The sequence below is a fragment of the Monodon monoceros genome, unplaced genomic scaffold (genome assembly GCF_005190385.1).
Source record: "Monodon monoceros isolate NGI ecotype Baffin Bay Population unplaced genomic scaffold, NGI_Narwhal_1 Super_Scaffold_14, whole genome shotgun sequence".
In the NCBI taxonomy this organism is placed as follows: Eukaryota; Metazoa; Chordata; class Mammalia; order Artiodactyla; family Monodontidae; genus Monodon; species Monodon monoceros.
Genome location: NW_021703770.1, coordinates 63,142,236 through 63,167,022, shown reverse-complemented (window position 1 = coordinate 63,167,022; position 24,787 = coordinate 63,142,236). Strand labels below are relative to the sequence as shown.

Sequence of the window (24,787 nt, the reverse complement as noted above, 5' to 3'; positions counted from 1 at the left end):
AGTTACGCACACGTAGACAGTCTTTTTTTATATTCTTTGCCATTATGGTTTATCACAGGATGTTGAATATAGGTCCCTGTGCTGTACAGTGGGACCTTGTTGTTTATCCATTCTAAATGCAATAGTTTGCATCTTCCAACCCCAAACATGAGTTATCCTTTTAATTTAAATTTTTATAATTGATCAGAAAAACTATACCTATTGTTATGGTAAAAATATGAAATTAACATTAATGTTCTGAGTTTAAAATATCAAAAATTGAAATTAATGCATTAAGTTTAAAAAGAATCAGAAATTTGTTCCCGGATTTAAAGAGACCAGGCATGTTTATATTTAAAACAGAAGTATTCTTGAAGAGCACACTTAACAGATCTCTACTGAAAACTTCCTTGTTTTTGGTCCAACTCAGTGACTCAGGGCATTAGTTATGCTAGTCTAGGTTGTAGAAAAGAGTAGACTACAGCATTTATATTGGCTCAAAATAGGCGTTTTTGACCAGCTCACACAACAACCCAATGTGTGTGTTCTGCTCAGTGGGCAGTTTTCCTTTTTTTAAAATAAATTTATTTATTTATTTATTTATTTTATTTATCTTTGGCTGCATTGGGTCTTTTTTGCTGCACGTGGGCTTTCTCTAGTTGCGGTGAGTGGGAGCTACTCTTCGTTGTGGTGCACAGGCTTCTCACTGCAGTGGCTTCTCTTGTTGCGGAGTACGGGCTCTATGCGGTGGCTTCTCTTGTTGCGGAGCACGGGCTCTAGGTGCGCAGGCTTCATTAGTTGTGGCACGCAGGCTCAGTAGTTGTGGCTCACAGGCTCTAGAGCGCAGGCTCAGTAGTTGGGGTGCACAGGCTTAGTTGCTCCGTGGCATGTGGGATCTTCCTGGACCAGGGCTTGAACCCATGTCCCCTGCATTGGCAGGTGGATTCTTAACCACTGCGCCACCAGGGAAGTCCCAGTTTTCCTTTTTTGATACTTCAGGGACCCAGGCTCCTTCCCTCTTGAGGTTCCTTTCAACTTCCAATGGTAAGCACTTGTGTTAAGCATCAGTTTTGTCACTGATCACATGACCTTGTGGGCACTCCATAAAGGTTTCTTTAATGAATGAGTTTGCCAATGCAACTATTAATAACTGTGGCAAGAGGTCCTATGGAATGTTGTTCTCTTTACATAGATTTTTTTTCTTTTTATTTCTTCTTTTTTCTTCCTCTCCATCCTAGAAGTGGATACAGATGGTCCTCCATATTGCGGGTTCCGCATCTGAAGATTTAGCCAACTTCAGATTGAAAATACTCAGGAAAAATAATTCCAGAAAGTTTCAAAAACGAAACTTGCACCAGCAGCTATTGGATAGCATTTACATTGTATTTGTAACTATTTACATAGCATTAACATTGTATTAGTTCTAAGAAGTAATCTTGAGATTATTTACAGTATACAGGAAGAGGGTCATAGGTTATATACAAATCCTACACCATTTTACTTAAGCGACTGGAGCACCCTCAGATTTTGGTATCTTCAGGGGTCTTGGAAGTGATCCCCCATGGATACAAAGGGATGACTGTATATAAATTGAGACCTGCTAAACATTTAGACAATTTCATGTACTTTGCTATCTGTTCATGGAGCTCTTTTTCCAGACCAGGGAAAGAAAGGAGGAGGATGAACGGAATATTAGGGACATGAATGTTATGAGTTAGTTTGAAATCACCTCCTTTTTAGAGAACAAAGGTGAAATGTGTCATATATGCTGTGTATGCATACATATATAAAACAGCTAAAAGGAGACATAGAATCTCTTAAGAGTAGCTGTATTTAGTGATACTGACCAGGAGACTGGGAGGGAAGGATACCTACGTTCAGTGTATAAATATTTATACTATTTGAACTTTTATCCTGTCCATATATTGCATCTTAAAATAAAAACAAACCACTTTTAAGGAGAAAAAAGAATTACACACGAAAGTTTCTGTTAAGTAATCAGACATTACTTTCTCCGTTTTTCCTGACTTAGGGGTCCAACATTACCGACACCTGTACTGAAATGCTAATGTGTGGAGTCTTATTAAAAATTTCTTCTGGAAATATTCAAGAACGGGTGTTTTTTCTTTTCGATAACCTTTTGGTGTATTGCAAACGAAAACACAGGTAAGAATATAGACAGGTAATAGTTCAGAAACTGTTTATCCATCGCACAGGTTCAACCTTTCCTCTGTTCCCAGGAACTCATGACCTCATCAGTAAACTTCCACATACTCTTAGCTTCCTCTCCTTGCACCTTGAAGAAAGGGAACGGGTTAGGATTAGAGCCAAGAGATAATTAAATTGCTGTCTCTCTATCTTAATGAGCTTTTTAAAAAATTCCTTTTTACCATCCGTGAAAATGAACCTGTTTATTTCTTGTAATATGCTCTCCTAAATTCTTTGTGTTTGGTAACAAGATTGGGATTAGTAGAAATGGGCTTTAGGAAGATCTAGAAGAGGCTGTTAATTCTACCTGTATGAAACTCTTTAAAAAATTATAAGGTGATTCAAGTTGTTTAGGTGCAATTATTTTTCCCCCAACTTTACTGAGGTATAATTGACAAATAAAATTGTAAGATAAAGTGTACAGTGTGATGATTTATGTATACATGGTGAAAGGATTTCCCCCATTGAATTAATTAACACATCCATCTAGGTGCGATTATTAAAGGCATCAGTTTGAGAATGAGATCTTTTCTTCATTAGAGTTATCTCATCCTTATATATATGCCTGCCCCCAAGGCCAAAGCTTTTGCAAAATTAACAGTGTACAAATGACGTGAACCTTCATGGTCTCATAGCTGTAATTGTTAAATAAAGTAAGCAATAGGAAAAGTTTTACAAAATTAAAATCATGCAGTTTAGCAAATAGCCTTAAAGTATGTATAGTGAACGTGGACCAAATACATAGTGATTAAAAACGGAAATCACTAAATAAACCTATATGTCCATTCCCTTCCTGAATTGGAATGGTGTGAATATACCATCTGTTTCATTCATTTTAGAATATGTCATCTCCGTTACCATATACTTTCTAAGCTCTAAAGATCTTTCAGAGAGTATGAGTAAACTGAACCTTTTCTGAAACTTCCATAATTTTGTAATTATAGGAGTCAGGGACCGGTGATTTTACTTTAATTCTACAGCTACATTCTTTAAAGAGCAGAGTGCTGGATTAGGCCTCCCAACTCTGGACATTTCTGATGCTATTCATTTTAGGAGAAACTAGTTTAAAAACAATTTATTGTGCGATATTAGATACATATAACATGATATTGCTTCCTTTGGCGTGTTTATGATATTTGTAAGATAGTATCACAGTGTATTGTCTTCTGCAGTTTACATTTTGTATACAATATGGTTTGTAAACTAGTTTGTAAACTATATATCCCTGTGTGTAGCAATAATTTATTCATTTTAACTGCTGCATAAGAGTTCATTGGTTGAGGGACTTCCCTGGCAGTCCATTGGTTAAGACTCCACCTTCCAATGCAGTGGGCACGGGGTCAATCCGTGGTTGGGGAGCTACGATCCCACATGCCGTGCAGTGCGGCCAAGGGAAAAAAAAAAAGATTTCATTGGTTGAATATATCACAATTTAATTATTCATTCTCCTATCAATGGACTTTAGGGTTGTTTCCAGTTTTTCTGCTATTGCAACATTACTGTACACATATCCTGGTGACCATTAAAATTCATCAGGAGGGAAGTCATAGAATCAAGTTATGCAAATACTCAACACTACAATAAAGAGCAAAATTATTTTGAAACCAAAGGTTTTTCAATTTTGATACTTCAATAGGGTTATTTTCTGAAGGGACCAAAGATCTTTTTATTTAAGCTAAGTGTTACAGTATTGGTCAGACACTTACTTGGATTTCATTTTGAGTATTAATATCTACAGGTCAAGAAAAATATAAAAAACCTGGAAAGAGATCACAGCAAGATCACAAAGAAAATTAATGCTTTGGAAAATAGGACCCAAAGATAGATTCTGTAGTGTGTGTGTGTGTGTGTGTGTGTGTGTGTGTGTGTGTGTGTGCGCACGCGCGTGTGTGTGTGTGTATACATATATATATATTGATTATAATATATAAAAAAATATATAAACATGCCATAATTTTTTGCCTGTGACTAAAACTGCTATTGGGGATATTAAGCTTTGAAAAATATGATTGATTTTAAGTATGATGTACCAACTTATAAGAAATTCTTTTCTGCAAGACACCATGACACTGTTTCCTCCCTGAGAGACAACGCAGTTGCCTGCCTGTTATTCTGCTCTGCATTCTTCTCTCTTCAGCCTCCAACGATGCCAACTTTCATAGCTACCTGGCCTGAATCCTTAATTTAAAGCAGTTATTTAGGCTTTCTGCAAAGGACATTTAGAGGTCGCTTTCAAAATGAGCATGGGTGTGCAGGATGGTGAAGGCCTAGGGCTGGCAGACGGTCAGTCAGATTAATTAATCAATTTAGTTTTGTTTAGTGGTGATGAAGGATTATGAAGTTTTGATGAGGGTTTAGGACATGTAAGCTGGAATATGCTCTTTTCTAAAAGAACTCAGGGAGCATGATAGCACCTTGAGACTCCCCTCCCTTCACGTCCCTCTTCCACTCCAGGGCAGGTGTCAAATGCAAAGGAGAGGAGGGAAGGGGGCACTGCATTAATGTACTTGACATCTTAACTTTTGCTCGGTGTGTCTTTGTAACACAATACATTAATAATTATTTCAGTATATTCAATTGTTAGCAGACTTTTGTCAATGAGTCAAATTGAACAGTTCAGGTCAACTGAAGTCTCTTGAATGACTAGGTATTACATAATCTTCTTGAATTATTTCTTAGAATCTTTCCTCTTTAATTTAATATATTTAAATTTTGAAAACACTATCCCTGAGTGTTCAATGATTCAAGTATAAATATACATAACTGCCTAATTCATTCTTACAAATGTTCATCTGTAAACCTGGATTTTTTTTTTTTTTTTTTTTACCTTGTGTTGCATAGGTTTTAAGATTAAAGGCTGGTACCATACACAAAATTTTGAAATGTTTTGGACTATTTTAAAAATAAATAAGATCTTTATGAAGGATTATAAATGTATTGAGAGACTTATCCCTCAAGTATACAGTTATCATATCATAAAAACAATATAGGGAAATATTTTATGGCTAGATATTGCTTAATAGAAAAAATGGGAATTACCAGCTGGTTACTGAAAAATGAGAAATGAAGGTGAAATAAATCAAATGAAATTGTGAATAACCAATTTTAGTGTCTGTCAGAGTTTGATTAGGCATCTTTGATGTCATATATTGAGCAAAAGTACATAGTTACCCTCCTACCTGTATGTTGTCCTTAGCCTACAGCTTCAGTTTATTTAAAAAAATAGCACACAAGTCACATCTTATAGAGCAACCTGTGCTGTTATGAATGGGAGGACACAAGTAAAAAATACCAAGAGCCTAACATTTGATATTATTGACTGAACTGGTATCTCTTTTTCAAAGAATTATTGCTTTAACACTGTTTTGCATTAAGTTTAGTAACCAAGTTTTTGTGATTTCATTCAATTGAAGACGGTTGAAGAATAGCAAAGCATCTACCGATGGACATCGGTACGTTTTTCGTGGCCGGATCAATACAGAGGTGATGGAGGTGGAGAATGTGGATGATGGCACAGGTAAGTGATTGGTAGATTTAAAATGGAATGCCAATAATAAACTCCCTTGTACGACAGACTTTTCACTTGAATAATTCATTGGCAGTGATTTTCAGCTTAGAAATACTTTGTTAGGTAGAACAGTCACAGGAAAAAGGCAAGATAAGGGAGAGGAGGACTCTTATAAAATGGAAAATTACATTCGGCTGAAACATGTTAAACCCTAGCATTAAACACAGAGATACAAAAATAGCTGGGAGTGTCATAAAGTAGTAGTAATGTCCATAATGTACATATTTGTTTGATCATGGTGCTATTAAAATTGTCCAGCTTAAGAGCTATCGTAGGAAAGCATTGAACCTCCTAGAATTACTTTTCATGGTACAGGCTTGGAAAGCCATTCAAAAAGTAGCACCAGATCATTTGTATTCTGTCCTGACTACTAGTTTATTTGTGTGGTTGGACAGAGGGCGAGAATGTTTGACCTCTAGAAAATGTGGTCTGTAATGCAGTGTTGGACAAACCATAGATTGCAATACAGTAGTCAAATTTGAATTGGATAAGATGGAAATTCTTTATTCTTAAGGCGTTCTTGAAAAGATATTTCAAAGATAAGGTTCAGCTGTCATTTTTAATATAAATATTTGAATGTATTTAAGATACTGAATGCATTGTTTTTATAAAACTAAATTTTGCTTATTAAAAAAATTGGAATTTGCAGAAAAATAGGTGAAAAGTAGTAGATAATCTTATCAACCAAAGATAAATAAATGAGAAAATTTTTAAAAAATGTCTTCAATTTTCCTTTGGTGCATAGGTAAAAAAATACTTGAAATATGAACTTTATATTGTATCCTTTTCCATTTAAATAAAAGCATTATCTTAACGATAGTCCTCTTTATCTTCATGTCTTGTCACCAAATAAACATAGTTTTTATTGTTGCATAACAGTCAATTAAACAGATAAACCATAGTTACCTTAACAACTAGTATTGTTTCATAAGCTGGATTTAATACATTCTTAATTAAAAAGTGGCATAACTTTACAATGTTGAAAAGAGTACCGAGAATATAATAGCTGTTTTCTGATACACTTAAATTTTCAGTGTTATTAATTTGAGGCAGTGTTTTGGGAATTTAAAAAGGTTGATGGAGAAGCTACTTTTTAGAGTTTTAAAAGGAAAAATTAGAAACATTTTTTTCCCCATAAATAATGTCATATGTTATTTTGGATGCCAGAAAAATGTTCTTTTATTGTTTGACAAAATCAAACATTTATTAAAAAAATAATTTTCTCAACATTAAATACTTGTAATGTGAGTGTATTGTAATTTTAAAACCTTCTCTTAGAAATTTATGCATTCCCACTGTTGATCACCAGAATTCAGGTTAAATACATTATTTAGACACCAATTTCTTGATGTTCTAAATAATATATTGTCAGTTTCTTCTGTTTTCTAGCCTAACAATACAATACTTGGCTATTGTTCGTCTTATTAAAATGCAAGTTATTGAAAGGATACCAGACTATCCCATGAGGCTTATAGTTAGTTGTATCAGTTTTGGAAAAACCCCATCTCATTGTATAAAGCTTTGCAGAATTAAGAGTAAGGAATTTGCAAACTGGATAGCTTCAAAATAATTAGTAACTTGTTCAGGGCTGCCTCTTGGATTTTTCTTTTTTTTTTAAAAAAAAAGTCAGTGACTAGAGACTGTTGAACTTGGATATTCCACACTTAATGAATGACAGTTTTAATTCCATTTCTTCTTGACACTTCCTATAAAATTAATATTTTAGATCCACTGAAACTTACAGATTTCTGTGTTTACTGGCAATGAATAGATTATTTGTTCTTTCATTCAAAAAATATTTTAAAATTCCTACTTAAGGAAAGGCATTGTTGGACTTTTCTGTGATCTTTAATGAGGGTGTTCTTTATAGATGAGTTTAATTCTTATTTTGTTAAATGAAGATATTGAGATAGGTACTATGATTAAAATTATGAAGCTGTTTATATATCACTAAGTCTTTTGAAATAAATAAAAATAAATTGCTTATTTTGTACAACATTGATAATTTAGTAACTGATATCGTTACAAAATACTTATACTGCATTTTGAGGTCTGTTGTATGTATTACATATATGTGTGTGCATACATATATATACACATGTGTGTATACGTGTTTTAAATTGCTTATGATTTTTTAAATTGTCATGGTAGAGAACAGCTAGCACATAAATGTTAAAAAGGAACATTATCCTTTCATTGTAAATTATTGGGTGACACAGCTGTTCTTTGAAAACCTTATATTGATACAGCAATTAATCTGTTATTGAGATAATAGATTTTATAGTCAGCTAATGATCTTGCTCTTTGTACATGAAACAGTAGCCACGTGCAATCACATGCTGGTTCTGATTTCAGTTGTACAGTTTCCAAGGGAAGTTTGAATGCACAGGCTGGAGTGGTCAGGCAAGGCTTCCTGGAATATGTGGGTACCTATTAAAGAGAAGTAAGGGTCCATGAGGCAGAGAGCAGAGCAGGATAGCTTGATGAGAGCCTTGGCCTGGGGGACACATGAATATTCTCAGGACAAGAAGGAAAGCAGCAGACAAGAAGAGTGGTGGGAACACACTGGAACGTAGTGGGAAATGGAGTTGGCTAGTAGGGTGGAGTCAGTCTAGGGAGAATCTCTAAAGCAAACCTACATGTGTTGACTTGATTCAGTGGTGAGCTACCAAAGGCTTTTGAGCTGAGAAATGGCTGCTAATGAAAAATATTGGAGGAAAAGTCAGCGGGGTGTGAACAGGGCAGTGCCAGGCTCAAGTAATCCCAGGAGGAAAGGAAGGTTACAGAGGTGGCTTGCCCAGGGCACATACTCTACAAGGTCAGAAGCATCACTCTGGTGAGTTTGGCACTTGAACTTGAGTTCCCCTATGTTCTGTGGGCGGAATACATTATGCTCATTTTAAAGTAAGTCTGATGTTTTATTACTGCAGGCTGCAGGTGGCTCTTGTGGTTTTCTTTGTCTAGGGTATGGGTAAAGGGGTAATAACGCTAGTGGGAATGTGGGATCTTTTAAGCTGCAGTGCTACGGTTCACTTAGCAATCTTTGCCTGGCTTTTGAAGAGGGGAGAGAATCTGAAGAGCTTGTTCTTGTTTGTGATAATGGCCTTGTAAGGTGACAGCTTGTGGGAGGGAGGTGTGGAAACACGTATAATTTGTTCTTTTTTTCCAGCAATTTATAATAAATTCTCGGTTATTTTTATAGATATTAAGGAGGGATGGTGGCCTAATTAGGAACTATAATAATAATTTTTATTACCTTACTAATTCCAATGATGCTTATCTGACGTGTATTATTGGGTTCTGCTATTTTGTGTGCATTGTGAATATGAATTAAATAAGTAAAGGTAAGAAGAAAAGTACAAAAATTCCTTTTAAAAACAGATGGTAATTTCTTTAAAAGGGAAAATCCTCTGTCAGGTTAAATCTCTGTATTAACAGAAATTGTTATTGAGTATTCATGAGATCATGGCTAGAAGAATATCTAGCTAATATATGATATATATAATATAATCCTATCCTGGCTCAAATGTAACCTGGAATTTTTAAAGTAGCCCTCTCCCCCACCTAGACAGAATCATTCGATAATGCATTTTTGGAACATTCTGTTCACAGATAATTTATGGTGATTTTGGAGCTAAAAGACTATGAGAACCAGATTTTGGGAGAATGAGTACCAAACCATTTCTCCCTCTACTCAGAACTTAGCAAATAAAATAGATCAAAAGAAACAAACAACAGGTGTAGTGCCACGACCTTTTATGTTCTGTGGCTTACCTCCTATAATCCACCATAGCTTCTTAGTGTCTCTCGGGGGAGACAGTGGAAGATGTCACTTTAATTGAGACAGATGCTGAGTCAGGCATTTGTTGTATGTGTTTCTGTCTTGAAATCTTTGCTTTGCAGACTCTCATGCCAGTAAAGGCTGGTTACAATTAATGTCTATTCTCCGCCTGACGTTAGGTAGGGAGCTGCCAGAAAGGGTTTGCTGATGACATTTTCAAATCCAAGATGTCAGTTTAGCCAAAATTATGGTGAGATCTAGAAAAAGACAATTAAATGTGAATTCACACTCAAAGAAGAATTTTTTTCTTTCATAAAGCAGCAGTATTGTAAAAAATTCAATAAATTCTTTTTATGTGGACTTTTGAAATGGTCCACATTAAAAAAATCTTAAAAAAAGTTTTATTGCTTTAGGAACTTGAACAATATTTTTGGACATTGAGGAAAGGAATGTTAATGAGTTTGGGTGGTTAATTTCCTGTAATATGTTAATGTGAGTTAGAAATGTTCTGACTGCATTTAATATATAAATGTTTCTTCAAGTTTTAAAATTTGTATGGTCTTCAATACACATATATAAAGCAAAGGTATTTTGAAGAATTCCATGGTTTTGGACCTTTTTTGAATGAGTGCATTACTCGAATATATGTTATATCTGTTCATTCACCTTTACCTATTAATTTTCAGCTGACTTCCACAGCAGTGGACACATTGTTGTTAATGGGTGGAAGATACATAACACAGCCAAAAATAAATGGTTTGTGTGTATGGCAAAAACACCTGAAGAGAAACATGAATGGTTTGAAGCTATTTTGAAAGAAAGAGAACGGCGGAAAGGTGGGTGTGTGAATTGGGCATTATTATACTTTGTGAAGGTTCCAATTTAACAAGAAAGCAGAAAATGGGCAAAAGTTATGAGAAAGTAGATGGTGTCTGATGTTCACTTAGATTAACTATGTGATGTAAGGCCAGGCTAAAATACTTCTTGAATACTTCCAATGTTGTTACTGAAATAAAGTAAAAGAAAACATTATATAGTTAGCAAAATAATTATATTGTGGCTAGTGGTGTCTTTTAAATAATGTCTTAGTCTACTGAGGCTACTGTAATAGATTACCCTAGACTGGGTGGCTTATAAACAACAGAAATTCATTTATCACAGTTCTGGAGGCTGGGAAGGCCAAAATTCAGTATCCAGTGAGGGCTGTTTCCTGGTTCATGGATGGCCATCTTCTCACTGTGTCCTCACCTAGCGGAAGGGATGAAAGCTCTCTGGGGTCTCCTGAATAAGGGCACTAGTCCCATTCATGAGGGCTCCACCCTCATGAGCTAATCCCCAAAGACCCTACCTCCTAATGCCATCACATTGGGCATTAGGATTCAACATATGGAATTTGGGGGCACACAGACATTCAATTTACAGCAAATAGTTTCACCTGCTTTAAAATTTGTTCCGTTTTCTTTGCACTTTATTCTTGCCATTTCTAAAGCATCATTATAGAGTTTTCCTTTAAGAAACATGCTTTAATAATATAATGCAGTGCTGTGGGGCCTGCAACAATTGCTCCCTCTATATTTAGCAGTACACTGGAAATTCCTAGGCCACATATTTTGGTATTCTAATTATAAAATAAGGCAATTTGGATGAATATTAACTTTTTAATATTGTTACAGTGCCACAGAATGTAATGTAACTCAGTAAGGAGCTTGTTCACACAAGGAGGCCTAGCTCAAATTCACTTCATGTTTTTATCAAGGTTTGCAAACAGTATTTGGTCTGGTGATACTCAGTTGTATGACGTTTATCTGCAAGTACTCGTATTTCTGTAATTCAGCTAGGAAATAGAAATGCTTGTATAACTACTATTTTCTTTACCAAATAATTGATGAGAAACGTGACAGTGTTTATTCCTTTTCTCAGAGATCTAGATATAAAATATCTCACTGGTGACAAAATTTTGGAACACAAAGAGTTGCTTCCTCCATCTTTAGGTATTTCCCCATGAAGGGTGTAGAGAGTTTCTACCTTGATTAAAATATGCATAGCATACCTTTTTATAAGTATCTCCAAAACATTTAAAAATACTTACTCCTTTGATTGATCTTAGATGAAGAACCAGACAGAAAAATTTAAAACAGAGATCATGAATGCATAATTGGCTCTTTTAAGTTTTGTTGAATCTAGCAGTCAATTCAAATAGCATAACAAATCATTTAGAAGGTAAATTGAATTTTTCATCAAGTTGAACCTTAACTCTTCCCAGAATGGCTATGCATATAAATACCCTTAAGACCAAAAAAAAAAAAGGAAGAAAGAAAGCACATTCTATAACTCTGCTTATGTTAACAGGCTCTATTTTTTTGTGGTACGCGGGCCTCTCCCGCTGCGGAGCACAGGCTCCGGACGCGCAGGCTCCGGACGCGCAGGCTCAGCGGCCATGGCTCACGGGCCCAGCTGCTCTGCGGCATGTGGGATCTCCCTGGACCGGGGCACGAACCCGTGTCCCCTGCATCGGCAGGCGGACTCTCAACCACTGCGCCACCAGGGAAGCCCCAACAGGCTTTACTCTTATTCACTATTACTGACCAATGTTAATGGCTTCTCCATAGTAAAGAATAAAATTTTAGTAAGGAATTTAGTAGCTAGAAGACTAAAAATAATCCAAGAATTTCTTCTTCTTCTGCCACAGTTCTTCATCAGTCCCATTTGCTGATTGTCAGTGTTCCCAGGATTTCCCCTTTGGCACTGGTCACCTCTAAACTTCCTTGCCTGCTCTGCGTTGTCTCTTCCCATCAGATTAACTTCCACTCTGCACTGCCAGGTTCTCAATCTTTATGTCCAGCCTTGTCGTCTCTCTGGAGCTCCATGCCCACTTAATCAGCTGACCCTTGGACTCCACTTGAACTTCCAAACCTGCTGTTGTTTACAGAGACTTGAGCTTCCCTGAACTTCGGCGGGTCTCTCCTAATTGTCTCCCTCTTTTTAAACCCTCCCGCTTTCAGTTTGTTCCCTACACTGTCCTCTGAACTTCCTTTCCTTCATTACTCTGCCTTCCCCCTCCCTCTGGTTTAAAACATGTAGATGTTCTCCCAGTAGAGAAGGAATGAAATACGCTGAGACTGCAGTTGAGTATGGACCCTGCTCACCCCTCCATCCACCTCCTGTCCTGTCACCTGAAACCCAGGGCTCCATGCTGCATCCCTCAGAGGCCCTCGTGAATACTTTCTTTCTCTGGAAATCCTGTTCATACCTTTGCATTCAAACACAGCCCTCTGTGAAACTTTTCCTATTGTTTCTCAGATAGAGGCGAAGTTCTCTGAATATGTCTCTGCTGTGGCACAGTTTTCCCTCTAAGGCTGTCTCCAGGGCCACCGTGTCCAGCTGTGCTGATCTAGTCCTACAGAAGGGGTTCAGTAGTGTCTGAGATACAGCTGTTCTTCCTCCGCTGGCCAAACTGTGTGCCTCTGGGGCACAGTTTGCCCAAAGGTGCCATATGGCCCCGGGCATCTTGCCCTGACTGTCTCCCTGGTACCCTATGAGCTTCTTGACAACCAGGGCCCTATCATAGGAGCTCTGTATCCACAGCCCCCAGCACCTGGTAGACACACAATGAATGTTTGTTTAACGAAGACATGAACGAGTGAAGAGACTTTTTCAGTTACCTGTCCTGTGTTTCGTTTTCGATAGGTTTAAAATTAGGAATGGAGCAAGACACCTGGGTAATGATCTCTGAACAGGGTGAGAAACTTTATAAAATGATGTGCAAACAAGGAAATCTGATCAAAGACAGAAAAAGAAAACTGACTACGTTCCCTAAATGCTTTCTTGGAAGGTAGGGTTGGTAGTCCGGGTGCATGTATTTCTTTCATATTTTCATGATCTCGTGTGTTAACTTTTTTTTAGTCACTCATTTTTCTCTAAAAAATATTCTCCTAAGTGTTTTTGAATCTTTCTTTACTATCAGCATTTCCTGGGCCATAGTGGGATGAGGGAGTGGACATAGAGCCAGGAATCCTGACCAGAAAAGTTAAGGCATTCATCCATTTATCCACGACTTCAGTAATTTCTGATATACTGTGTTTCAGGGGTGAAGCAGAGGCTGGGGTCAGGCAGGGGCGGGAGGGCAGGCGGGTTTGCCTGTAGGGACAGAGTCCGGCAGGGACATGAATACAGGGCCTGAGAGTCAGTTACGCTGAAGGGCACACAGTCTACACTACCAATTCAGAATTTAGACAGCTGGGCTAAGGATGAAAGGATATAGATGGAGAGTCTGAAAAAGTGGGTCACGCGAGGGGCCAGGCACACAGGAACAGGCAAGGAGGTCGCTTGGTTGTTCAGCCCAGAGCAGATTGATTGTATGTCCTTTGGTTTCTGTAGCCGACTGCACGGCTGCAAGTGGGAGTCCCTGGTTAAGCAGGTGGGGGGGATGCCTTCAGGTAGCTCTGCTTAGGGCAGGCTTTGTGCTGGCTTCTTCAATAATTATTTCCAATCCTCCAATACATACTTAGGAGTTAAAAACCTTATTTTTTTAAAATTTTTATTTTTTGCGGTATGCGGGCCTCTCACTGTTGTGGCCTCTCCCGTTGCGGAGCGCAGTCCCGGACGCGCAGGCTCAGCGGCCATGGCTCACGGGCCCAGCTGCTCCACAACATGTGGGATCTTCCCGGACCGGGGCACGAACCCGTGTCGCCTGCATTGGCAGGTGGACTCTCAACCACTGTGCCACCAGGGAAGCCCAAAAAACCTTATAGTTTTTAAAGATTCAGAAACTAGTGATCAGGGAGTGTGACTAGCCCACGTTCATACAGCTAGTAAATGCCAGTGTCAACGCTATAAAAGTAGACTGGAGAGGTAGTTCATAGCCCAGACTTCACAATCAGACTGTCCCCACTCAAATCTGGTCCTGCCACTGGCTAGTTGAGAGACTGGGGAGAGTTAAATTTCTCTTTCCTCTCTAACAGTGGAAATGATTGTAGTGCTTACCTGTAATACCTACCAGAATGTCTTGGTTTTTTTTCTTTTCTTCCAGTTTTATTGAGATACAGTTGACATACAGCACTGTATAAGTTTAAGGTGTGCAGCATAATGATTTGACTTACATACATCATGAAAGGTTTACCACAGTAACTTTAGTGAACATCCATTATCTCATTTAGATACAAAGTTAAAGAAATAGAAAAACTTTTTTTCCCTGTGCTGACTCTTAGGATTTACTCTACAGCAGTGTTCATTATATTTTAGCATGTCTTCTTAATTAGTTATGCAGGCACACAAGCTCACCATAGGCCACACCAATCCCAACCCCGTTAGAATACAGGCCAGGAAACCCAGTGCTTTCAGGGCAGCAGGGGGCCTCTTCTTCAGTGGGGTGGTGCTCCCAGCAGGACACACAGCTGCCAGCAAGCTAGAGCTGCTTGTGTTGGCTGTGCCCCAAGTGAAGGTTCTTGTGCAAAGGAAAGAGCAGCTGTGAGCCCCTCTTGGTTTCTAAGTCCCATGTTGCAAAGAAGACGCTCTTTCTCGTAACAACTTCATGGGCATAACTTCCAGGGTCCCCAGATCACGTGCCCACTTACAAGAGAGTCATACCAGGCTATGGCTTCTCACCATATAAGTATGGAGTTGAGCCATCAGAAGCCATTTTTACCACAAGCAGTGCTGCCTAGTTACACATCTGACACCTGACCTTCATCAGGTTTCTAGGGAAGCAGAGCTAGAAAGCTAACCCAGGGTCAAATTTGTCCTTATTGAAGAAGGGGTTTTATTAACCCTTTACCCACACTATTATGTTTAACTCCAGGACAGCACTATGGGGTTGATAGTCTTATTAATTCTATGTCATTGAGGAAAAAACCTGAGGCTTAGAGAGCTAAATTTACTAACCCAACATCATGCAGCTGGTAGAGACAGAAACAGGATTTGAATCCAGGTTGTTTTATTGCAAAGTACATGATCTTAACCCCTATACTATATTCTACTTTACTTTTATTTTCTTTCTTTTGGATGGTTCTTATTTAATAGAAGCATATAAAGAACTTTAACAACTTCTTCTGCCTTAAAATGTGCATTGTAGACTAGACATCCAGTTTTGAATTTCTGTATCCCTTGGTTATTTGGCTTTACCATATGTGTTTCTTTTAGTTTTGAAATAAATGGAAAAGTAATTTCCTGACACTTTCCATAGCTTTGCTTCTCTGGCCTCTGTGCAAAAAATAAAACCATTCTAAAATATATTCATTAGTTAATGTAAGAGTTCGAATGTTAGCTTTTTAAATATGAGCATGATTAAATATTTTATTGTAATAAGTCTCTGTGTTCTCCTAATGATACCACCTGGCCATAAAAAAAAATCAGTACTGAGCTGAAGCTCTCCTAAGTGTTATAAAACATCACTTCTCTTACTTATCTGAGATGCTGGGGCCCCCCATCCTCTCCCGAAATGCTGAAAGATGTGAGCTGTGGTCCTCAGTGGCCTTTCTCAGCCACAGCAGATGTGTGCGATAGACAGTTCTGACGGTTGGTTTTGTGTTGGAGTATTCCTTATGGATGACAGTTTAGATATAACAATGAATTTACCAAGTAATTTTAAAATTTGAAAACAAGGTAGTCAGACTTCTCTGTGTCTTTTGGTGTGTATCAGTTTTCTATTGCTGCGAAACAAATTACCATATATTTAGTGACTTAAAAACAATGCCCATGTATTAGCCTGTATTTCTGTAGGTCAGAAGTCCAGGTGAGTTAGACCAGGTTCCGTGCTAAGGGTCTCACAAGGGCAGAATCATGGTGTTGGCAGAGCAGGGGCTGGGCCCTTATCTTGAGCGTTTGAGGAAGAATCCACTTTCCAGCACATTCGGGTTGTTGGCAGAACTTAATCGTTTGTAGTTGTAAGCGTGAGGCCCACGTCTCCATGCTGGCCATTGGCCAGGGCTGCTCTCCATTAGAGGTTGTCTATATTCCTTGGTATATGACCCCCCTCTTGCTGCAAAGCCAGCAGTGGCACATTGAATCTTTCCTGTGCTTTTACTTGTTCTCACTTCCTCTTGTGCCACCAGCCTGAGAAAATGCTGCTTCAAAGGGCTCAACTGATCAGGTTAGGCCCACGTGGATAATTTCTATATTTTAAGGACAACTGACATGGGATTTTAATTACATATGCCAGTCCATTCACAGGGCTACCTAGATTGGAATTTGATTGACAAACCAAGGGGTAGGATTCCTGATAGGGGGGTGGGAGAACATCTTTAGAAGTCTGTCTACCATACAGGGCATGCAGTTTAATTTTGTCTGCCCTCTTGGAGTTTCAAACCCACTGGTTCTTTGTGCCTGGAAAGCTACTTTTAGACAGTTTATGTCTTATATTAAGTCATTATTACTCTATCTAGTTCTGTCGTTTAGCTGTCTTTAGGATCTGTTGTTTTCTCTTTCGTCCCAAATTTGCTTTTATGTGCATAATAACCTATAGTTAAAGCTACTTTAGAATTTTCCCTTTGTGTTACTAAAGGTCTCAATAAGCTGAATAGTTATTAAGTATAGCTTAGGTAAGTCTGAATGTATGGACATGAGTTTTCTAGAATAGGGTCCAATTTATATCTGTGGGCCTTGCATATGTGAAAACAATGTATGTGAAATGCACTGCAAGCATTCCTTTATATTTTGAGACTCCTTTCATAGCTGCTTGAATTTAATGCATGGTAAGGATAGACTTCCTGGGGGAAAAAAATTAATGATTTAACTTCATTGGATTTCTGTTGCAGTGAATTTGTGTCATGGCTGTTGGAAATTGGAGAGATTCACAGGCCTGAGGAAGGTGTTCACTTGGGACAAGCATTGTTAGAAAATGGAATCATCCATCATGGTAATTATTTTATTAATCGCCTATTTATTTATCCACAAATTACGTGTATCTTCATTGCATTGATCAGTTTAGTTTATAAAACTTCTCCACATTATAGGATGCTTATGTTTTTTCCAACATCTTTGAGTGCCTCATCTATATAGTATATTGTTTCAGGGAGTATAGGTTTATGGTGATATATTTAACTTGAAACAGACAGTTCCAACACAGAATTCCAGGTAAGTGATGCGGGACTGAAGAGGAAGGAACGACGAGTTCTAGCTAGAGTATTTGGGATGCTTTGTGAGGGAATTGGCCTTCGTGCTGGGCATTGTAGAATGAATGGAACTCTGACAAGGACAGAAGACAGAAGGACATTCCACCCTGAGGAAGTAGTAGCACTCAGACACGGGAGTGGGAAGGTTCACGGTGGCCTCTTCAGAACTAACGCAGAGTCTCACGTGGCAGGACCGTATCCTTCACGGATGAATATGCTGGGATGAGGGGTGTGGTGAGAAAGGTAGGCAAATACCTGATCCCAGCAGATTTTAACTTGCTGGCTGTGTATGTGGTGCTTCTTCTGAGGGACATGAGGAGGTGATGGGCATCTGGAGACAGAGGAGTGACCAGATCTTGATTTTGGAGATAACAGATGAGTGGAGAGTTAGAGATTACAGAGATCCCTGCCCATGGGGACCCTTCCTTCCCCAGGAGGGAGAGGACCAGGGCCGTGTCCATGGCATGATGAGAGGGACCCATTCAAGAAATTCTGGAGAAGCTGAGATAGCGTATTTGATGTCTATTTGGACTTAGGAGGTGAAGAGTGAGGGGTGAGGTCAGATTATTCTGAGCTTTTTGTCTGGATGACAGACATAGTTAATTCAAGAGGATGAGCATTGGGGGGAAGGTGAAGGGTTTGCGGTGGATTGGGTATGAAACATCTGCAGGGGAGCGTTCGGCAAGAGGTTGAGAATGTGTGGGTGTAACACTCGGGGTAGAGAGAGTGTGAGGGTCAGATTTGGGAATCATTTCAAGAGAGCATGAGGTTCTTAGCACATCTATAAGAGACTACAAACAAACAAAAAACAAGAAAGCAGTGATCATGGGACTAAGAATAAAAGCTTGAAGAATTTCTAATGCAAAATGTGGGAGAGGAGAAAAAGGCAGGGAACTGTGAATAAATATGGATATTTGGCTATGGTGTTTTGATGTTCATTGTTTTTTCTAAATTAGAGTGAGGTGAAAACAAACTAAATCCTCCAAATTTTTCCCCACCACAGTAGATGCTGCCAATATAATGTACCACCATCTACCCAGATAGGAATCCCCTGGCATTCCTTTTTCTCCTTCATGCCATCAAGCCCTGTAAGCCCTACCACCAAACAGGCCTCTAATTAGACCACCGCTCTCCCTTCCAGGATCTCCACCTTTTTCCCAGTCACCACCTTCTCTGTCCTTGCTTCCACATTTGTCCTCCATCCCCGTAGAACGCTGTCCAGGTAATGGCTGAAGAGACCTTTTAAGACATATGTAAGATTCAGGCGTTCTCCTGCTTACAGGCATCTACTAGCTTCTCATTACACTTAAAGAAAAGTCCAGACATCTTAACCTAAATCTCTTACCATGGCCCACAGCGCCCTACATGATAGGGCCCCTGACTTCCTCTCTGAGTTATCACATAGTGCTGTACCTAACTTGTTACACTGGGGCCACTCTGACCTTCTTTCTCTTCTTTGAACACTCCAAGATGACTCCCCATTTAGGATCTTTGCTCTTGCTGTTCTCAATCAACAATTGCTTATTAATTCCTAGTATATGCCAGTGACCTTTCTAGGTGCTGGAGACACAGCAGTGAATGAAACGACAAAAGTCTCTGTATTATGACTCATCTTCCATGACACTCTGCCTTTTAGAATCCTACCCAGTCCCGTTATTCCAATAAACTACTTCTTAAATTTTTGAAATTTTCTTCATGTACTACTTATCACTCTCTGAAATTATCATGTTGTTTTGTTTCTTTGTTTAATATTTCTCTCTTTATCTCCCATCCCTGCTCTAGACTGCAGTCAAAACATAAGCACCGTGAGAACAGGAGCCTTGTGTGTTAATATACAGCAAACACCTAGAATGCCCAGCACATATAGGTGCTTAATAAATTATTTGCTGAGTGAGTGAATAAATGAATAATTATATTTTGAGCAAACAGATAATGTTGATAAATTGTATTTGATTTTGTACTTGGTTCATTAATGCCATTAAAACACCATTTAGCATCTAGTATGCTAAGAAGCGTCATCCAGTATCTTATAAGTAAAAATGAAAAGATGTTGAGTTAGATGGCTTTCCTCTTTATGCTTCTCTTTCCCTTCTTCTAACCCCATGATCAAGTATATATTTGGGACAAGAATGGACTGTATTTGTTTTATCCTGCAATCTATTAAAGCTGAAGTAGGTGGCATGTAAAGAGGTTTTGTATACAATCATTGACCTTCAGAAGTGATTATTCTTTTCCCATTCAGACTGTGTACTTCCAGGGCCTGTGTATTACCAATAGAGCAAGGAAGGGAAAATCTGTTTAGGGATACCTTTTATTTACTCCTTTCCTTACTGATTCTTTCCTTCATTCTACATGTAAGATATTATGCTAGGTACTTGAAGGTATGTAAATATGAACCCTCGACCTTTTTTTTCTTACGGTCTAATAGTTTTAAGCCTATCGTTTTACCTTGTCCATCAAGAAATCCAGCTGCTGGAATATTTCCTTTCAGACAAGACAGAAATCTACTAGGATGGGAGAACTAATTTTTTGCAAGGACTATTGAGAAGGAAAACTGTATTGGTTAACACTAGCTGCTGTAACAAATAAACCTCCCCAATACAGTGGCTTACATTATAGAAGCTAATTTGTCACTCATGTACAGTTCAGTCAGTGGTGGAGGATGAGGTGGTGGCACCCTGCTCCATGCAGAGTTTTGGTGCCCGACAGAAGTTCTTCCATCTTCAATACAGTGCTCCTAAAGGTCACCTTGAAGGAAGGGTGGAGTTTCTTGTTTGTTTTAAATGGGTTTGTACCCTTCCCATTGTGCATCACTTTTGTGCACATGTCCGTGGGCACAACTCAGATATGTGGTCACCCTTGGCTGCAAGAGGCTCCTAGAAATGTCCTGTATGTGCATATGCGGGAAAAACAAAAGCTAAACCAATTTGGTAAAAAACTACCCAATTTCTGCCCCTGAGGCTTAGCTCCTGGGTCAGTATAAGATCTATGAAATCATATGAAAGACAGAGTAATCATTATATTTATTTGTTAATGTTTTACAATGATATCAGCACATAATAGTCACAAAAATCACTCTTAACATTTCTGTTTTCAGTTGAGGTTATTGTGACTTCTGTTGTTAATTTGAGTCACGTTAATCTTTTATGAATTAGAAATAACAGAAAAAAATGGTTTAAAGCTATCTATCAACAACAGATGCTGCTATTAAATTGTTTAAAAAATTATGGATATGTAAGTTTTTGTACTTCTATGGGATTACTTAACTATATTCTAGAAAGAGCTATGCTAAGTTTGTCACAGTATTTTCCTTTTTGACTATGAGGTACCTTGTAACGGATAACAGGATATTAGAGAAGCTTTATTCCCAAAGCTGGAAAGGTCAGGGTGCAAGGAGAGGTTATCCTTTCAGAGGAGCTGTAAGATTATTTTCAAGTCACCCATCCACTCTTGCTTTCATCTTTCAACACAGGTCATCCAGCAATTGTATGAGGAAGAGTTGCTTGTTTACTTAATGAATTAGGTTCTGAAAATTGAAGACAACTATTATGGGTGGAATTTTACTTACTTTACAATAACAAAACTGTTGTTACTTTCCCTGAAGACATGCGTAGCTAGGCAGACACATTCAAGTCAATTTTAAGTTAGTACAAAGTGGAGTTGGAATAATATTTATTCAATCTCTTCATGAACATAGTACTCTAGAGTCTGACCTTTTCAGTTCAGGACTGCTGAAAGATCTGGAAGGAATCACAGAGAGAACCACCCTTACTTATTTTGTTAACATATGTCTCAAAATATTTTAATTGCTTCCTCTTAAAAGAGAAAAATTCAACAGCATAAGATTTTTTTTTTTGGAACGGATATCAGAATCTCAGTCCTAATCAACTTTCCTCCCCTTCCTCAGACACCACCTTTTCCAATAATACAATTTTGAAAAGAAAGTAGTAAATTCTGTATTAAAATTTATTCTGAAATTTCAAATTCAAGAACAGTTTATTATTTAACTTAAAAGAATTGAAATCTTTTTGAACAATGATATTTATAACCTGCTTAACTCTTTTGCTGAGAAATTTAGCACTGAGTACACTGTATTAAAAGTCCTGTTGGTCACAGTTTGATTTTAGGGGCCTGTGCTGTCACTGTTATCAGGATCTGATCAGTTGTAATGTCCGATTTGGTATACAGAACTTTTGTTGCTGGAAGTAACCTTTTTTTTTTTAGTGTCCAAAGTTAACTAATAGAGATTCTCCCAAGCCTAGGATAAGAGAACATATTATGCAATTTCACGTTAATAATTTTATTAGAATGAAGAAATATGGGCCAAGCAGGCTAGTTTCATTAGTATGTGGTTCCAGCTGCATTTTAGTGAAAATAGAATTCCTAAAATAAAGTTGAATGAGCCATCTGTTTTATAAAGAGCCAGCAAAAAAAAAAAGTTGACTGTTAATGCTATTATTCACATTGCAAATATTGTTGAGAACTTCATCAGGGGCAAAGCCTTGCTGTACTGGGAATTCTTGGGCTGAGACAGCATATGCTTTCTCTGTGATATGTTGATAATGTTCTTCTTGTCTGGCTTTATTATTTACATTATAAGTGCTTATGTGGGAATTCAGAGAGCTCATTCATTATAGCCAGTGGTGTGCTGAAGTTGGCTGGTCAAAGCTGTAGAGAGCTGGTGATTAAATGTTTTAAAAAATTGCAAGCTTGTAGTTAAGCACAGCTATTATTAAAATTAAATTATATAAACATATAAGTACCTAAATTATAAACAAAGGTACTATATCATTAGAACTCATCACTTCCTAATTATTTTACTACATTTTATTGTTATCTGTGGTCTTGGTGTTACTTATGTCTATTATTTTTGTATGATGGAAATACTAAATAATAGTGTGTCACTGTACATCTCATTCTGTGTTCAGTGACTTTATTTTGGTAGCTGGAAATTGGCCAGCGTGGGAGTATTTGATACCGTGGAAACTGGCGAATGTTACACATCAGTGCTCCTTCTTCCACAACACTAGAGAGCAAGCTGTTCATCATTTACCAGTACATCCCTGGTAATATCCAGCATCACAGAGTTGTTTAAAAAATGTCATTCAGCAACCTTTCTCATAAAGGTTATAAACCCATTTTCCATGCTCGAGAAGTTGGGGGAGTGGATTTGTATGCAGAACTATTCACTGTTTTTCCAAGGCAACAGCATAGAGTTGCAGATTAGCCCAAGATTCATTAGCAAAGTCGCAAGAGTTTACCTTACAGTGAAGCATTCCATTTTGAACAGGTTGAACCACCACTTCTTTTATTGTGGCAAGATACCTTTGGGCCCAAGTTTCCTTGAATTTTGGAACATCAATATAATAACTTATTTCAATGAATCTTAAGGGATAAAAATGGGAATAGGTAGATTGCACAGGAGAAATAAATAACTGGTCTTGAAACATGCCGTAGGATTTCAAAATATTTCTTCCGATTTTATTTTTCTTTCACATATGCTTTTTTTTCTTTTTGGCTTAATCTGGAAAAAAGATGCCAAAAGTTGTGTTGTCTATCCCTTTTTGGCAGCAAGCCTGTCTCAGTTTTATGGCTGCAAGCCATGCATTTGGTTTGGATAGATGAGGGTGAAATTGCTGAAACTTTGCATATGCGTGCGTGTGTGTGTGTGTATGTGTATGTGTGTGTTACAAGTCTCTTGGCTTTATTCTGGATTCACCAATGTAGTTCATGAGAATTCTGACAGATTTTTCTCCCCCTTCAACATTTTTAGCAAAAAGTAAAGGTCAAAGTCTTCTATGTAATCGTGAAAATAGAGCCGATTGCAAAAATTATCTCTTCTGCAAATTTTTCATTCCCTGTAAATAAAACATTTAAATGTAAACTCTTTGAGATTTAATTTGAGGTCTTTCCTTTCTAGAACAGTTTTTTTTTTTTTTATCAGACTACCTAGAAAAAAAGGAAACTTGAGAGAAAGTTTAGTAGGAGTCTTTATGAATGGAAAGTCTTATCTTAAGGATGGAAGTGAAGGTTGACCACTCTCATTTTCCACTGAGGAAAAAAAAAATTAAGTGACGTGTAAGAAAAGCATTTGTCAGTGTAAGAAAACTGTTAAAATTTTGGAATCAGTTACATACTGAATTTATCTAATCTACTCTGAAGATCTAAACACAGGATAAATGGTCAAGATTGGTATATGTGTGGTCTTGGCCTGATCGCTGTGGGATAAGACAGATAAATGCTAAAATTCACTTCTGGGGCTGAGAATCAAATTATAACCCACTAGTTGGAGTATCTGCTATTCGAAGGGCACTTTTTGCTTGACCTTGTGGCATTGTGAAGAAATAGAAAACACAAACTCGTCTATTTAAGTGTAAATCACTACACACACGCACAAATGCATACGCTATGCTACCTAATGTGGCTAACCTTAATTTAGTTCTTCAGTCATTACATGGAAGTTGTAACTATATTATATAACAAAATCTTATCATGAATGTTACTATCAAAATACTGGATTAGCATTACTATGTTAGGAAAATGAAAGCTTTTGATAAAACTAAAAGTTTCAGTATTTGGGAATATGTTTTTTATCTGCCAGTTTTTAGATTGTCAGGATTTTAATATACTGTTCTTATGTTCTTAGTTACGGATAAACATCAATTCAAACCAGAACAGATGTTATATCGATTTCGCTATGATGATGGAACCTTTTATCCAAGAAATGAGATGCAGGATGTGATTTCAAAGGTAACAACCTCTCCCATAACCTTTTATCAATAAAAGAATTCGTGTTGTCGTTATATTCTTATCTTCAGCAAGATAAAATCCTGTAGAGAGACTTAAAATAATTCTGCCGGTATAGAAAATTTTTACATGACGTACGTAAGCAAACCTCTTGATTTTTTTCTTGCTATTTTAAGAATTAGAATGTTAGATCATTGTTTTTATTCTCTTTATCTAATTCTAAAAGGGAATAGTGCAATTGCATAACTCAGAAGATTATATCTGTTGAAAACTGTTTCACATGTAGCAACAAGTGGTCATGATACTTGAATAAATTTAACAAAAAGATAAATACATAAAATTTATGTAATATCAGTTTTCTTTGTACACTTGACAAAATTTATATTGACATGTAAT

General features: G+C 37.6%; 1 protein-coding gene across 1 annotated transcript in view; it reads left to right on the top strand.

The window, feature by feature from the left end:
- The window catches only part of PREX2 (phosphatidylinositol-3,4,5-trisphosphate dependent Rac exchange factor 2), a 284,317-nt gene that overhangs the window by 101,877 nt on the left and 157,653 nt on the right, over positions 1 to 24,787 (top strand). The window contains exons 7-12 of the mRNA XM_029223229.1: positions 2,012 to 2,145; positions 5,601 to 5,704; positions 10,223 to 10,372; positions 13,224 to 13,368; positions 17,288 to 17,388; positions 24,291 to 24,394. Coding sequence (XP_029079062.1) covers positions 2,012 to 2,145; positions 5,601 to 5,704; positions 10,223 to 10,372; positions 13,224 to 13,368; positions 17,288 to 17,388; positions 24,291 to 24,394 — 738 coding nt within the window. The remainder of the gene's footprint in view (positions 1 to 2,011; positions 2,146 to 5,600; positions 5,705 to 10,222; positions 10,373 to 13,223; positions 13,369 to 17,287; positions 17,389 to 24,290; positions 24,395 to 24,787) is intronic.